The sequence below is a fragment of the Pararge aegeria genome, chromosome 11 (genome assembly GCF_905163445.1).
Source record: "Pararge aegeria chromosome 11, ilParAegt1.1, whole genome shotgun sequence".
NCBI lineage: Eukaryota > Metazoa > Arthropoda > Insecta > Lepidoptera > Nymphalidae > Pararge > Pararge aegeria.
In genome coordinates, this window is record NC_053190.1 from 12511735 (window position 1) to 12528739 (window position 17005).

General features: G+C 36.2%; 1 protein-coding gene across 1 annotated transcript; it reads right to left on the reverse strand.

Annotated features, from left to right (window-relative positions):
- Positions 1–122: 122 nt before the first annotated feature.
- LOC120627428 (odorant receptor 4-like) lies at positions 123–5100 on the reverse strand. The gene is made up of 6 exons (XM_039895429.1): positions 5052–5100; positions 1766–2603; positions 1579–1675; positions 1185–1289; positions 675–830; positions 123–176 (listed from the first exon to the last, which is right to left on the reverse strand). The coding sequence occupies exons 1-6, from the start codon at positions 5098–5100 to the stop codon at positions 123–125; spliced, it is 1299 nt and encodes a 432-aa protein (XP_039751363.1).
- Positions 5101–17005: the final 11905 nt, after the last annotated feature.

The window sequence follows — 17005 nt, forward strand, 5'->3', positions numbered from 1 at the left end:
GGAATTAATGTAACTACCCGTTTCAAAAGTGCTTTCCTTTAAACTAAAATAAATGTTTTTTTTTATAACTATAAATTATTACGTATTTTTTTTTGTCTACTAAGAATATAATTGAATTAACATTATTTATAAATCGTGCGCAATAAATTATAAAACTGATATGATGAGCTGCATATCTGAAAAGAAGGAGTATTATTTCACTCATTTTTTAGTTAAGGAAATGGTTTAGTACGGTTTGCACATAAATGAAAAATATTTTATAAAGGTAAATATAATATCTGTCTTACACAAACTTTGATCATGCACACACAAACATACACACACACACATACATACACACACACACACAAACATACACAGAAACACGCATACTTATTTGTATATTATAGGTTGTAATTTTTTATTATCATCTAAATTTCTTTATAACATGTCTGTCCTTTTGTATATCATTGTATCTCTTGTTATGTTTGTTTTCCTACCTTCATTTTGATGTATTTTGTTAAGTTTATTTTAATTGTAATGGAAGAGCGGAGTCTTCTGACACAGGGGTATTAATACTACTCTTAAAAGAAGGCTTCAGCGATATATTGATACAACTTTGTTTCTTACCGATATTTTTATTGAAAAATAAAATATGTTTTCACTTTCATAAGTAAACACTTCAATTGACTTACGCTACTGAAACTGTTCATATTCATAACAATATATCCCTTTCCTGTCAAACGAAATTGTTTTTGGGTTCTCATCATAAACATTAGCATCAATTTCTTTGCTTCGGGGCTAGCGTATGACCAGTCGCTAAAGTAAATTGCTTCTGTGAGATTTTTGCTCTGTTGGGGAAATAATCTTTATTATAAATATTGCCTATTTATTAATATTTAAGGAACTTTTATTAAAATTTTAAAATGAATTACTAAACATCGGATCATTTTTTAGAACACTTCGTCAATGGGGTATGGAAATAAAAACGAACAAAATGACTTGGAGGAGTGTCCAATTTCAATGTAACGATGAAAATTAAAAATTGGAGATTTGATCAGGAAACTGTCTTCAGATAAATAAAACATGATTGAATTTTGAATTAACCGAAGCAGAACTTTATAAATTAATAAAATTATTTACACCTATTAATTTTGGAAGCAAGTAGCAGTAGAATTATAATTAGTGTTGATAATTAAACTCACATGATCATTTAATACTTGTCCAAGAAGGCATTGATTAAATATTTCAATGACTAGCGACATAAACATAAGAAAGTAACGTATCCGTTTGTATGTGACATCTACAACCTGTAATATAATATTCCAATTAGACTACTCATACGCATGTCTGAACAAGAATTGCTTACCACATTACAAAAGTATATGAAATTCAAGTGGCAGATAGTCCCTTTTATGATTAGGTAGCTACCAATAGAAGGTATTTAAAAAGTCGTTATTCGGGTGGTAGACAAGTAACTTATTACTAAGATGCCAGTGAATAAGTTACAGTAAAGTTTAACTCCAAAGATTTAAAGAAAGTTACAATTTTATGACAAAAACAACAACAATTCAAAATGAATAAATAAAACCACTGTACCGTGAATGTAAAAGCTGTTAAACAAATGAATATAGCTCCGAGGGAATAGTTGAGAAGCATTGCGTCACCCAGAACTTTGTCTAGTTTAGATGTTATTCTAAAAAAATGTTAACAGTTATAGTCATCGTAGCTGAGGGTATAGTAGAACTTTTTAAATTTTATTTTATGATAACAAGCTACTACTTACTTGGCTAAGAAGATATGTTTTGATATAATGATTTTCAATTTATTTACGACAGTCCGGTGAACCTCACGAGCGTTACGGTCTTCAAGTATTGCAACCACATTGTCTGGACTCAAAATTTCTTCTAAGCAATTCCCGAGTAATTTTAATTCCATACAAATAAATCCTATATAAGATGTGTGCATTACATCCAAGATTACAAAAACAGCTATAACAATAGCTGTCATAAAGCTTTCCCAAATATATGCAGCAGCGTACCATTTTACTTTATTGAAAGGATACCATGCATCGTAAGGATATAAATATTCGTCAGTGACTCCGTGCATTTTGTTATTATACACCATAAATAAATAAGGGAAAGAATCGACTATTAAAGTTAAAGGAATAGTATAGAAAACTAAAAAGCGATTGATTGCCATGACCATCCATTTATAGCTCTTCACAATTTTCTGGTGTTCTTGGGATTGTCTTGCAACGATATTCCACATTCCATCTTTAAAATGGTAAAATATCTCTTCATACAACTCTTTATAAGCGTGACTTCTTGTATACTTTATATAAGCCATTATTATTACACCCAGATTTGGGGCGATGTTGATGATTTCAAGCCAATCCTTGCTACCATCAGTGATTAGTGTGAATGAAAGTTGCGTTATTGTACACATCATTAGGATACACGTTATATAATAACCAACCATTCTTAATTTGTTCCCATTAATAAAAGGACCAAGAAAAATTTTGGAACCCACAGACTGTAAAAATGCTAACTCTAGTAATATTTCATTTCTCAGTTGGTTATTGGACATGTTGGCGTCAGAAGTTGCACCAAATGAATGTGCTTCTATGGTCAGAAAAATAAAAGCTACGCTTTAAAGTCTACATTGATGATAATATGCTGCAATTTAACTTGCTTTGTAATTTTCTAATAGACGTTTTAATATGAGTTCTTAGTAGTTGGGATTTCTGAATAATAATAGGCATGAAACGATTAGGTTTTTAAATTACTAGCTTTTGTTTAACTTATTTAAGCTGTTACAGCTTAGTGACTTCGACTTTCCTTTCGTGGAAACCGAGTTTGAGCCCCGGCACGCACCACTAACTTTCCGGAGTTATGTGCGTTTTTGATTTAAGCAATATAAATTTCACGTGCTTTAAACGGTAAACGGAAACCTGTATGCCTGAAAGTTCTCCATAAGGTTCTCAAAGGCGTGTGTAGTCTACCAATACGCACTTGGCCAGCGTGGTAGACTACGGCCTTAAACCCTTCTCATTCTTAGAGGAGACCCGTGCTCTGTAGTGGGCTGGTAATGGGTTGACGATGATGATGATGATCAAACTTATATTGTTCGAATAAAGTTTGGATTCTGGTAAAAATATTATTATCACTGTTCGCTCCGCGTATATGTTCAACTTTTAAAAATCATTCAAATTAAGTTCACTCTATTTGTATAGTATCGTTTTATTCGCAATCTGGTCTAGCCAATGGCAGAGCTCGCTTCCCGAGCCTACGGTTGTACACGAATGCTCATTGGCCCCAGCCGAATGGAGTTGCAAAGTTACTATCGACGCGAACGTAGAAAAAACCACGCTGCTGGTTCGAAAATGACTAGAATTTGATCTCCTGTTATTCCCGCTATCGTGGTAGACAACATAATTCAAGTTAATTCGCCCCTGTGAAGTTGTTGTGCAGTGTGTGAGTGGAGTGTGGAACCAAATCATCAAATTCTCCAGGCAGCATTGCCACGTGCTGTCTTGTCTCCGATACAATCGAAATACGACCAAACAGATCTCGGTCTGGATCGCCTCGGTACGACCGGTAAGTATCTGCTTGTTGCTTAGACCAGTGCCTAACATTTGAGGAGTAGAACCTACCCGTTTTACATCGGTGGAACATCCAATCGAAATTCGCGTTCTAAACCCAGAGTGACGTCACCGGATCTCCACGGCAAGATTCGTGTCGTCACATCTTTTGGTGCCGAAACCAGGGAAAGGTGTCTGGTCACTTCACTTTGAGTCGTATTTTATATATTACGCGTAACGAGTAATATAGCTGGTATTTTTCTAATATAAATCGTAATTTTAGCTATTACAACCAATTTGAGCAGGCACTCAGTACTTAAATTAATTAAATTCTATCGTAATCTATCTTAAATAAACTTTTGCCATATGAATTAGACTATAAATAAGTCATATTTCATAATTTAGTGTTAAATATGGAACATTAAAACGCATTCGGCCATGTTGCTCTAAACACTCATCGGTTATTGGCTGACTGCATTTATAATAGTTCAATGATTCGTTCCTTTTGATAGTAATAGCTACAGATAAATAATAAAACAGGTTCGTATCTACATCATTCATAATCACTCTTTTCCACTCGCTATTCATGCATACTTCAGGCTTGTTTATTAAGTGAAAGATATCTGCCAAGATATTATCAAACTACCGTCGCGTCGCGTCGTTCCGAATTTGTGTTGTTTACAAACTATCCAAATACGATTCCCAGCTGTATCTAAAACATGTTCGATTCGTAGAATATTAAGATTCCTACACATCACGCGTAAACAATCTATCAAAATCGGTGATTACGTGTATTCTATCGGGTGTGACAATCTTATGTTCTTAAGCCCCTTTGTTACTCCAATACGTGTTGCTATAGATCATGCCTATATAATAGGCAATTTTACAACATATCGGTGCTTATGTATAGGTATAGTTTATCGGCTATAGTGACTTCTATTCGGTTTATCGAGCTAAAGCGGATCTTGTGTGAAACAAACTATCTATTTATCGGTGTTTTATGCAATAGGTGACGACTGTAATAATCTCGTACTCGAACTTATAAAAATTAATATAAGAATCAAACATTCATATAAATTGATATAGTAGGCCCTTGATTTTTATGCAGCAGTAGCTTGTAGCTATAACAGCATTCATACAGCCACTAAAAGAGTACCTCAGCTACGCAGGAAACTATCGAACCGTCTTCTATTTTGCTGCTTCAAGAGCGGTTGTCCGGTTATGAGTATCCGGTTATTTCTACTATTATAGTTTCTCCCTTGTTGACATTCAACTTATTTATATTTATCGTGATAATGTCATTTAGTACAAGGCGTAAGCTTAGTTCAACGAAAATAAAGTCTAAACCGGCGGGAACCGATTGTTCTACTGTCCAAAACCTACCGTCTTTACGTCGAAAACGGACAATAGCGTTAAACCGTTTGACTAAAGCGTTAGAGGTTGGTTTATTAGCTAAAACCGATGACAGTCAGATCGACTTATTCCTTACCTACTGTGATCAAGCAAAGAGAATTGCTAACGACTTTGAACAGGCGCATTTTTCTATTCTTGAACTTTTGGACACATGCGATGATGCAAGCGATGGTGATGATGCTGATGATGAAATGCGCATTCGTTTTGATAATACTTATTTCCAAATTATGTCTATGCGTCGTACCTTAACAAAAGCAGAATTAAATTCATCAATTATATCTAGTGATAACCTTCGTAATAAGTCATCATTGTCACACGTTAAGCTGCCTAAAATTCAATTGCCTACCTATTCAGGTGACATTAAAAAATGGCCTGAGTTTTTCGATACATTTAATTCGCTTATTCATGACTGCCCTTCGCTTACCGATGTGGAGAAATTTCACTATTTAACTTCCTCCCTAAGCGGCGATCCGTTAGCTCTTATTCGTGTGTTTCCGGTTACGAGTGAATATTACTCGGATGCGTATGCGGCCTTGGTCACGCGTTATCAGGATAAACGAGAGTTGGCTTTCACTTGTTGGAGGGATATATTAAACGTTAATTTTAAAATTCAAAACGCATTTGAATTTCGTCGAACCTTAGATAGTATCGATGAGAGTTTAAGTATTCTAAAGAAACTAAAACTTCCAGTAGATCAATGGGATTTTATTATTGTTTATCACATTTTATCAAAACTAGATTCGAAATTGCGCCGCGAATTCGAAGAGAAGTGTACTAAGTCGGAATTTCCCAAATACCTGCAATTAAAGGAGTTTTTACATTCGAAGTGTGAAGCACTTATGCGAGATAATCACTTTAATGAGTTTTCTAAAGATCCTAATCTAGCAAAAGAAACTTCTAAGTCTATGTACTCTAATCCTAGGCGATCTAATGTGACTCACACCTTATTAATCGATAATTCGAATGTATCTCAACCGTCAACGAAACTAATGGCTCAAACTAACAAATCAGTTCCAATGAAATGTTCATTTTGCGGTGATTCTCATCCGATCTCACAATGTCAAGCTTTTCTCTCTAAATCCGTAGCTGAGCGCATAACGATCACAACCGAAAAAGGATGGTGCTACAACTGCCTCAAGGAATCTCATCAATTGCGAAACTGTGTCAGCATTTTTCGATGCCTCAAATGTAAAGCTAAACACCACACTTTAATTTGTGACATGAACAAGGAAGATTATTGCGTTACCGACTCTGAATCCGTGTCTCTCGTTGCTGGGAACTCTAGTCATGTAGCGAATACAACCGTTCTTTTGGCTACAACTAGTATTCAAATCAAGGACGTAGACGGCAAGTATCATCAGTTTCGAGCAATCTTTGACACCGGAAGTCAAAATAGCATTATAACTCAATCGGCAGCTCAACGTTTAAATGTTGAACCAGTTCCAGGCAAATTCAACATCAAGAGCTTGGGTGGTGTCGCAGTTAGTATCACCGGCAAGATTCACTGTAACGTTGCCGCTAATAATCACACGTTATTTGGTGTTGACATGCATGTCATGCCAACAATCTGTGGCGATCATCCAAGCGCGAAACTTCAAACTCAAGGCTGGTCTCATATTCATTCGCTAACTTTAGCTGATCCCGGGTTCGATACTCCTGGACCTATTGACGTGCTTTTAGGCGCTGACGTTTTCGCAAACTCTTTACTCAACGACATCATAAAGGGCGATGAGCATCAGCCCCTCGCCATAAATTCTTTGTTCGGTTGGCTGTTGGTAGGAAGAGCACCACTCGTGAATACTATTTTGCCACCGGAGGTTTTACCTAACTCGACCAAGTTGGTATACGTCCGACCAGATCAGCTCTCAAGCCTTCCTCAGAAGGAATATTTTCCAGAACCTCAATCATTCATTGACAACCCATCTTCAAATATAAACGTGCATAATCTACGTGCGATATCAGCCACCAATACGCTTTTACGCGATCTAAAATCCTCAAATGAATTACCAGATCAGCTATCCGCTAAGATAGGGATCTTGCCAGACCAGCAACTACCCGTACGTCTCACTATCGATACTACTATCGCATATCGTTCTATCTATCAAAAGCAAAGTTTATACCTACAAGTCTTGAGCCATGATGGATCTATTCAAACTCGGCTATTGTGTGCCAAGGCTCGTGTTAGGAACCACTTTTTTACCACGCGCATTAAGGATATTGAACAAGAGTGTCAATCGCCCCTCATTCAGGAAGGTGATAAAGTAGATTTCTTTATAAATAATATCCACCCTTTAAAACATTTAAAAAATAAATCGAAATCTTATCGTATCTCGGATCTATACCTTCCAATTTGTGATCATAATACCGGTTCACTTTTCACTGAAGTTGAAAACGGTCATTCATTATCACTTATTGTGGTAATGAATGACCGACCAAATTTCTATATTCCATTTCGTAAACCGGCACCTGCAATTGAAGCAATCATTCATAGCGAAGTGGTTCCAAAATCGTTACCTGTTTATGAACGTGGAGGCTGCTCTCACGGTGGGCGGTTGTTTTCCTTGCGCTAATTTTAAATTCATACAATGCAGCATCTCTGTCTTACTTAGAGAGGACCCTTTCACGTCCCAGTTTATCAAATTCAGTTTCTTCAAATGGATAAAGGAATACGTTAAGTATTTAACACCAAGAGCAGGATGGGCGAAAGCGTCTAACAGTCAAGAATGTATCAAATATTACAATCGCGTTTGCCTACTGCGATGGTCATTGGCCATTACGCCTAGTGCTTAATTTACTAATCGACTATTTTTTAAGGATATGTACTCTCTTGTTTTATCGGCACACTAATCTTAACATATTAATTAAGTTTAGCATATAGTTTAGTTTATAATTTAATTAGTATTTCAAAATTCGCTTCGATCATCATTCCTGCTTAACTGGAAAATACCAGCTGTATTTTGGTGGGCGGTATGTTCGCTCCGCGTATATGTTCAACTTTTAAAAATCATTCAAATTAAGTTCACTCTATTTGTATAGTATCGTTTTATTCGCAATCTGGTCTAGCCAATGGCAGAGCTCGCTTCCCGAGCCTACGGTTGTACACGAATGCTCATTGGCCCCAGCCGAATGGAGTTGCAAAGTTACTATCGACGCGAACGTAGAAAAAACCACGCTGCTGGTTCGAAAATGACTAGAATTTGATCTCCTGTTATTCCCGCTATCGTGGTAGACAACATAATTCAAGTTAATTCGCCCCTGTGAAGTTGTTGTGCAGTGTGTGAGTGGAGTGTGGAACCAAATCATCAAATTCTCCAGGCAGCATTGCCACGTGCTGTCTTGTCTCCGATACAATCGAAATACGACCAAACAGATCTCGGTCTGGATCGCCTCGGTACGACCGGTAAGTATCTGCTTGTTGCTTAGACCAGTGCCTAACATTTGAGGAGTAGAACCTACCCGTTTTACATCGGTGGAACATCCAATCGAAATTCGCGTTCTAAACCCAGAGTGACGTCACCGGATCTCCACGGCAAGATTCGTGTCGTCACAATCACTATGCAACCCGTTGAGCTATGTACCTACCTCTATTTTATCAAACCATACGAGACGGCCGAGTGGCGCAGAGGTCAGCGACACTGCTTTCTGAGTCGAAGGTTGTGGGTTCGATTCCGACAACTGGAAAATGTTTGTGTGATGAACATGAATATTTTTCAGTGTCTGGGTGTTTATCTGTATATTAAACGTATTCATAAAAAAAAATTCATCGGCTATCTTAGTACCCATAACACAAGCTACTGTTGTCTGTATGTCTGTCTGTCTGTCCGGGCATCACGTGAAAACTACTGAACGGATTTAAATACACATAAATATAAATTTGGTATAGTGGTAGCTGATATTCCCTGTCAACATATAGGCTAGTTACTTTTTATCCCGATAAGCAAAAAGTTTCCTCTGGGAAATGCGATGAAAGTTTTTATCAATTTTACTTCATAGCTCCGTTAAATTTGAACCGATTTCAATAATTATTTTTATTTGAAAGTGTATACTAACAAGCATGTATTGTCTAATTTTAATGAAGATCTTATAAATATTGTCGGAGATAAAGGACATAACTCTTCGCAGATACCAGCAAGTCGCAAGGCATATGGTAAAACGATCGAATGCATGCTACTGATATTATAAATTCGAAAGTTTGTGAGGATGAATGTATGGATGGACGGTTCTAAGTATGGATGGATGGTTTTAGTGTTTATTTTACCATGGTTTTCTGTAAATTGGCTGAAATATAACGATGTTTTTTAAAGATGTCATACCGATGAAGAGTTTTACTGGCGGATGCCGCGAAAATGGTTGATGATACATAAATATAATGTACCACATGTTTAAAGTAATCGTGATTATCTACAAAAGAATCCGCGAGGTTATATGTCTAACTGTGTTACGGGTTTACGTAAAATAACACACTGAGACACTTTATATATAAAACATTTAATTACAGAGACATTACAGAGACATTACAAGTTAACTACAGCTAATTACTGCAAGCTAAAACTAATTCTACGTTATGCCTATATACTAACAGCCTAATTAGTTTGGACGCCAGGAGAGTTTTTTGATGAAGGATCGGAACTCTGCCAAAAACCAGTGGACCTCGGCTAGCTGATCTCAGGGCTTTAGTAATTTTATAGTGCCAGGGTTAAAAAGGGCATTTCTTCAGGCTACGACAATAGAAAGAATATTTTAAGCACAAAACTATGCAAAGCTAGGCAAATAGTTTAATCTACAAAACAATTTGTGCAGCTTACCCCTTTTTGGAACACAAATCTCACTCACTTAATGATCGACCGCACATTGCAAATCGATTATAAGATTTCTTGATAAAATCAAAATAGCTCAAACAACGTAATTATATCCACCAAATATCGTTCTGTCCCATTAGACAGCTGACCGCTAAATGGCCGTGACCGCACATCGTCTCCGCGATATGTGAAAACAAATTATAAAACATAAAAAGTAGAAAGAGTACAACTTTTTCAAGACTAGGATTCGAACTCGGATGCGGCGTCATACGTCTGGCCACTCGACCACTGCGCTCTCGGCTATCGCAACGACCGGCGTGAAAATAAGAAACCAGTACTACTAAGCTAATACCTACATAATATTCCCCCAACACAGAGAAGAAAGAAAATATATCCCATAAGTAAGTATATATTTTATTTCTTCTCCGGACTGTCACGCCAAAATGTCTTCAAATCTTTGGCATGCCAGATACCAATAGATTTCCCATAAACGTTGTTCAAGTGAAAAACATTATCCGATAGTTTTTTAGTTATGATGGCTCTTTCAAATTTCGGTGCTAATTTAGCCATAAATTTTGTTCCAGCTTTAGACAGCTGACCGCTAAATGGCCGTGACCGCACATCGTCTCCGCGATATGTGAAAACAAATTATAAAACATAAAAAGTAGAAAGAGTACAACTTTTTCAAGACTAGGATTCGAACTCGGATGCGGCGTCATACGTCTGGCCACTCGACCACTGCGCTCTCGGCTATCGCAACGACCGGCGTGAAAATAAGAAACCAGTACTACTAAGCTAATACCTACATAATAACTGTTATGGTTAAGTCACAATAACTACTTTTTTTATAATTTTTCTTTGAAAAAACTGGTATAATTGTAAGATGTTGACATTCCTATCATGATATTAATACTTATCCAAATAAATAGTTTTATAAATATGAATTTTAATTATATACCTGCAAATTACTTTTTAAATTGTTCAAATTGAACCTATCGCTTAGAAGTAACGGCGGGCATAGAAACGCAAACAGTAAGAAAAATGCTGCGGGCCGCCCGGCCGCGTGTAACATACTTTGGAAGTAAAACTGGACCTGGTAGGTAGCGCTGCAATTCGTTTCTAGGTTTTTTTAAGATATTAAAACCGCTAATAACCGATTCAGTGCAGACGAAGTTGCACGGGTTAGCTAGTTAGTCTAATAAAAGTCACTAATGTAACTTAACGTTTTATGTTTCGATTTTAATTATGTCAGAATCATTATGTATTTCTAATATCAAGTAGTTGTGTAACGTAAAACAAAGGTCATCTACCTTCCCGGCACGATGTCTACTGCAATTTATAACAGTAATGCTGGCAATCTGTCGCTTTGCCGACGTCATAACTCAGCGAGCGATATAAGCGATTATGCTTTGTAATAGCGATTTCGCCTTGTTTATTGTTATTGAGGGTTTTGTATGAACATTTCAGTTAAGTTGTATAATAAATAAAAGTGAAATATGCTTAGTAAAGGTGAATAAAAATGTAATGAGTCTTCCAAATAGGATTCTGTTTCTGGTTTTATTATGAGTGCTATTTGAATCGAATCCTGTGGATTTAAATAGCACTGATAACAAAAGACTTATCCTGCTAAGGGCCACATTTTTATTTTATTTTTCTTTAATTCGAAAACCAACAGTTGTAGTTACTAAATAGTTTACAAATTGGTTGACTTGAAACTAATAACAGGTTTCCACAGTTAAGTCTTATATATCAAGGGTACCTGATAGAACCCATCAAAAACGCAGCAAACTGTAACTAAGTATTAAGTTTACCTTGCAACAGTTTATCTACTAAGTTGCGACGTACACTGTTCATATCACCACAAAATAAGTCAATTTCGGGGTCATTGTAAACAGAAATAATAAGGCGAGAGACACGGATTACAAAGTAATTAAATCTATTCTTACTTTTAGTTAAGGGTACTTGCAGAATCTTTTTATGTCTAGGTAATCTAGGGTACAATAAAATCTAACTTAGTAAGTAATTTCGGACTATCTATTGACCCTCTAGCAATGTTAAGTAAGAGACAAACATCGGCAATGTTTCTACGTACTAATAAATTTGTAAACTTAAAATTTGCTCACAGGTGCGTTTCTTCAAAATTGTGTTTTGGTTTAACTCCATAACATAGTAATTCGTGGTAGAACTTATGCTACTGTAAAAAGTATTGTTACACTATAAACCTAGTAGGCGCAGTATAGGAAAACTTTCAACTTAATGGAGCTATGATGGTGGCTGGAAGTGGAGGCTAAAGACGATGGGACTTGTTCAAGATAAATCTGTGTTTATTTATTTATTTTATTTTTACTCTTTACTTGTACACAAAAAATACAGAAGAAGAATTAAAAAAAACAGACAGAAGCAGCCTTATCGCTTAGTAGCGATCTCTGCCAGGCAACCAGACAGACAAAATAAACCATTATAACACAAAATAATATTTTAGTTATAATCCACTACTCACTTAGATATTCTTTGAAGTTATATTATAACAAAAGTCCAATTTTCGAAAAACATATTCATATTCACTGAAATTACAAAGCGTATCCCATACTCCGCCGAGGGTAGTACAGTGCTTTATTAAAGTTTAAAGGTCCCACCCATTATTCATGAGGTCTCGCTTGATTCTCCACACGAGATAGTTGCAATAAATTGGGACGACTTTATTGGCTATTAAAATAAGTAATGAAAATGTTTCGTGCACTGTACCGATTCATTTTGTAGCACGGCTGCGGTTGCGGTTGAAATATCGATGAAAGAAAAAACGTGGAAAAGCTAAAAAGATGGTTCATGTTATGAAGATAATGTTTGTGCCTGCAAAATTCACAAATAAGTTGAGTAATTAAATTAAAATTTGCTCACAAATGCATTTCTTTAAAATAGTGTTTTTGTTTAAGATCCCACGGAAACGGGATTGTTCAAGTGCTTAGTAAATTAAATCAGTGGCGTGGTTTTTATATATATATATATATATATATATATATATATATATCTTCTTAGGGTGCCGTCTCCTTACGAAGGTTGGCAATCATTAGGGCTATCTCTACCTTGGACACCGCTGCTCTAAATAATGATTTGGTGCTCTTTCCAAACCATTGTCGTAGATTTTTGAGCCATGATATTCTTCTTCGGCCAGGCCTATATATATATATACATACATATAAAAATAACATATATTATATATATATAAAAAATTCGGAACCGACAGGATTTGAACCAGCGACTCTTTGGCAATCGCGGCCTACCTAGGTTCAAATCCAACATTGCTACTATATATAAAATATTGCTACATATATATATATACTACTTTGAAGCGGTGACAGCTCAGTGGGTAGGACTTCAACTTCACTTTAAGGGGGGGCGAGTTCGAATCCCAGCACGCATATCTAACTTTTCTAAGTTATTTACGTTAAAACAATTAAAATATCACTTGCTTTAACGGTGAAGGAAAACATCGTGAGGAAACCTGCATAATGTTCTGAAAGTTGTGTGAAGTCCACCAATCCGCACTAGGCCAGCGTGGTGAACTGCGGCCTTAACCCCTTTTCATTCTGAAATGAGACCCGTGTCCTGTAGTGGGCTGGTAATGGGTTGATATGATGACGATGGTGATTGTTACCAGTGGCGTGCATAGAGGGTATGCACAGGCTATGCAGATGATATAAAATGAAGAAAATCTCCAGTACCAGTTATAAATACCTAAGGGTAGGCTTTTTATAACTCTTACAATGCCTATTCATATTTTTTTTTGCACGCCACGCCTCTATGCACGCCACTGATTGCTACTCTATACAAAGAATTAAAGAAATAAAATTGAGCTCGATTGACAATAAAGTATTGATGTGACACTATTGTTATCAATCAATGAATAGCCTATAACAGTCCACTGCTGGCTTCTTCTAACTGGAGTTTACTCACGTTGGGCAGATTGGTTGGCGATCGCAGAAGATGGTAGTAAGCAGGACGCTGCTACCTTTTCTTCTTTACATTCCCTTAGTCGCCTCGTACGACATCGATTTCGAGGAGTGGTGATAACTGCTCTTTGATCTGACATCACCACACGACACGGCTCGTTTGTCATGCTGGACTTGGACTTGCTTGGACCTGATGGTAAGTGGGAAGCCATCGCCTATAAACAGTGCAACACTTCCAAGATCATGCAAGGAACACATCCACATCACACACACATCAGGTGTCACGCCTGTACACCGGCAACACGCCCTTCAGATTCTCCGAGCTATGTGCCTTGCTCATTTCCACTTGAGCTTTGCGAAATATTTAATATTAAGAAACCATTACGCTAATATTTTCTTTTTCCTTTATAACTTCATAGATCTTAGAAGAACAACTACATAGGTCTTCAAACCACCGATACTAGCTACTACTAGGGTTGACCTCACTACAACAGTATGCAACATAATTAACGATCCCTTTACTTACCCACGTACCCGTTACTTTAATCTAATCTTTCTCTAATATACATAATAGCATTATACTGCACCCGTTATCCTATATTTTACTCTTATTTTACTGTGTAACGTGAAGTGGACACAAGCTGATAAAAACTAGACAAATTTCCGTCAATCTCCTGATCACTGTTCCTATACTGATCACATCAAACCTAATGCCTTGCTTTTAATATACAAGCGAATAAATAAAAGAAGTTTTATTTCGTGTGTTTTGTAAACGCTTATAGACACACGCAAGACTTTTTTACATAGTGAAAAATAATATTTCCTTCCATTTTTGTATTTAAACATTTATACTAGTACTACTTACAGTCGTTGTAGAGTAAGAGCTCTTAGAAGCTTTTGCAAACGATAACTAGTTCCTTGCACTAATTAAAGCAGACACTGAAATAAATGTTCAGCAGACACAGAAAATGCGGCTTTACCTACAAGTGGTGGAGCTGTATGCAATGCTTCTTTTTGTCAAAGTACCGGACCACCGGGTCCTAAAGCAAACACCATTTGCATTTGTAACATTTACTCGATGTTACACTATGCTGTGAACGTTGAGACAATTTAAATCATAGTGTTTATTTTGACGTGACAACGTCTTATAAATTGGTTTGCCGGGTGACACTTCAAGAAACTGCGTTACGCTCCGCTCACGTTATGCGCTCACAATGAGAGCGAGAAAGGCACGCGTCCCTTTGTAGTAAACGCTGTTTCATTGTACGCAAATGTATTGCAAGTTATTGTATGTATATTTGTATATAAATACGTATGTATGTGTAAAGGTAAAAATAAAATTTTGTTAATATGAAATTCAGTGCGAGATTCTTTGTATAAATTAATGTTTTAAATATAATTCTTTGTATAAATAAATGTTTTAAATTGTTACTATTATTTCATCCTTCTTCCTACTATACGAATGAATATTCACATTAAAATTATTTTACCACTCAAAGTCGTTGTCACGTAAAACTTTCGCCCGTATACCGACTTTACAGGCAACCAATTTTTTTATTACACTACATATTAGAGTGAATAAAATGTATGTACTGGTATGTTAAAACCACACTACACACATTGTTGGTGGCACGTCTATTTTGGTAGGGTGTTAAGTAGCCACAACTAAAACCAGACCAGACTAAACAATATTAAAAAATTTAAATTGCCTTACAAGATTCGAACCAAATTAACACCACGTCGATTACCGCTGTGCTAAAAAGGTGTACAATGTTTTTGCTTGCTAAAAATAACCAAACGGTGTTTGTTTTTTGTGTCTACTTATACGATATTTCATAAATATTGGGAAATAGATAATTGATTAAGGGTGTCGGTGTGTTGAGTAGCACTTTCCCTCGCATGATATCCCAGAACTTTTTAAATTAGAAGGGAGCCTTCTACAACAAGCCAACCGCCTGTATTGTTTGAACAACACAATTTTGAGAAAATGTTTATCAGACGTCAGAATTTTGCAAATGTAGCGCAATAAATTTTAACATAAGTGGACACACACCTTTGACGCTTGCTGAAACTTGTCCATAGACGTGCTGCTCTTAGCATTCGAGCACTACAGAATAATACTTTGGTAGTAAACAACGTCGCAAATTAGATTTTGTTCCTCTTTGTGTTGGAGAATTAGTTGGGAATATGTAAAGACGCTCATTGCGACTGGGTGATTCTTTTTAACTTTCTATTCTTATTTCTATTTTACCGTATTCTTGAGCACTATATGTTTTTATCTTTCTAAGAAATCTTTTTCATTATGAAGTGCTACAACTTCGTAAGTTTTAATCCGTATAAGATTTTTGCTGAGAAAAAAAAATCTACAAAATTGATCTCATTAATTTTATTATAATATTTCTAAAGTAGTCACTAGTCATGACTGGAACCTCTCAACTGACCAGAACTAAGAAAATTAAGATGTTATCAGGTCCTAAATCGCCTCTGTCGGGGATCAAGGCTCCTAGTTACATTACATACATTACATACATAAATAAATTAATTAATAAACTAAGGCAATACAGACATGGCCGTCTAACCCCAAAGTAAGCGTAGCTTGTGTTATTGGTGATAAGATGAATGACGAATATTTTTAAGAATAATATACATAAATACTTATAATACACAAATAGACACCCGGACAAACATTTTCCATTTGTGGGAATCGAACCCACGGCCTTGACTAAAATGCAGGGTCGCAACCCACTGCACCAATCGGCCGTCTCATGGCATGATCATAGCGTTCTCCACTGCACCATGAAAGTCGCTCATACGATTATTTTTTGTGATAATTTTATTTTTGATAAGTAGGAATATCTAAGTAAGGTAAGTATAATGAGATGAAGTTTTTATTGGGCTTCTCAACAGACGCTTAGACACGAACACGTTAAGCATCCTCGCATAATAAGTTCTTATGTTAAAGTTTATTGATGAGGTTACCACACCACAATAAAGTAAAAAATATTTATTACCGATCCAAATTTTGAAATTAAAACTTATCTATCTGATTTAAAACATTTCGAATCCCGATTCTGATTCAACAATTTACGATCTAATACAAAGATATTCCACTTAATTAAGAGCTCAATTAAGCCGGGCCGTTCATTCGTAATCCGTTGACTTCGAGGCATGCAGTGAATCCCGTATTTCCATCAAATTAAACAGCACCTTTGCGCAACTATTTATAAAGATTCCTTGGGGGCGCTATTCAAGATGTGAAATTTGACGTATAAGACCTCCAA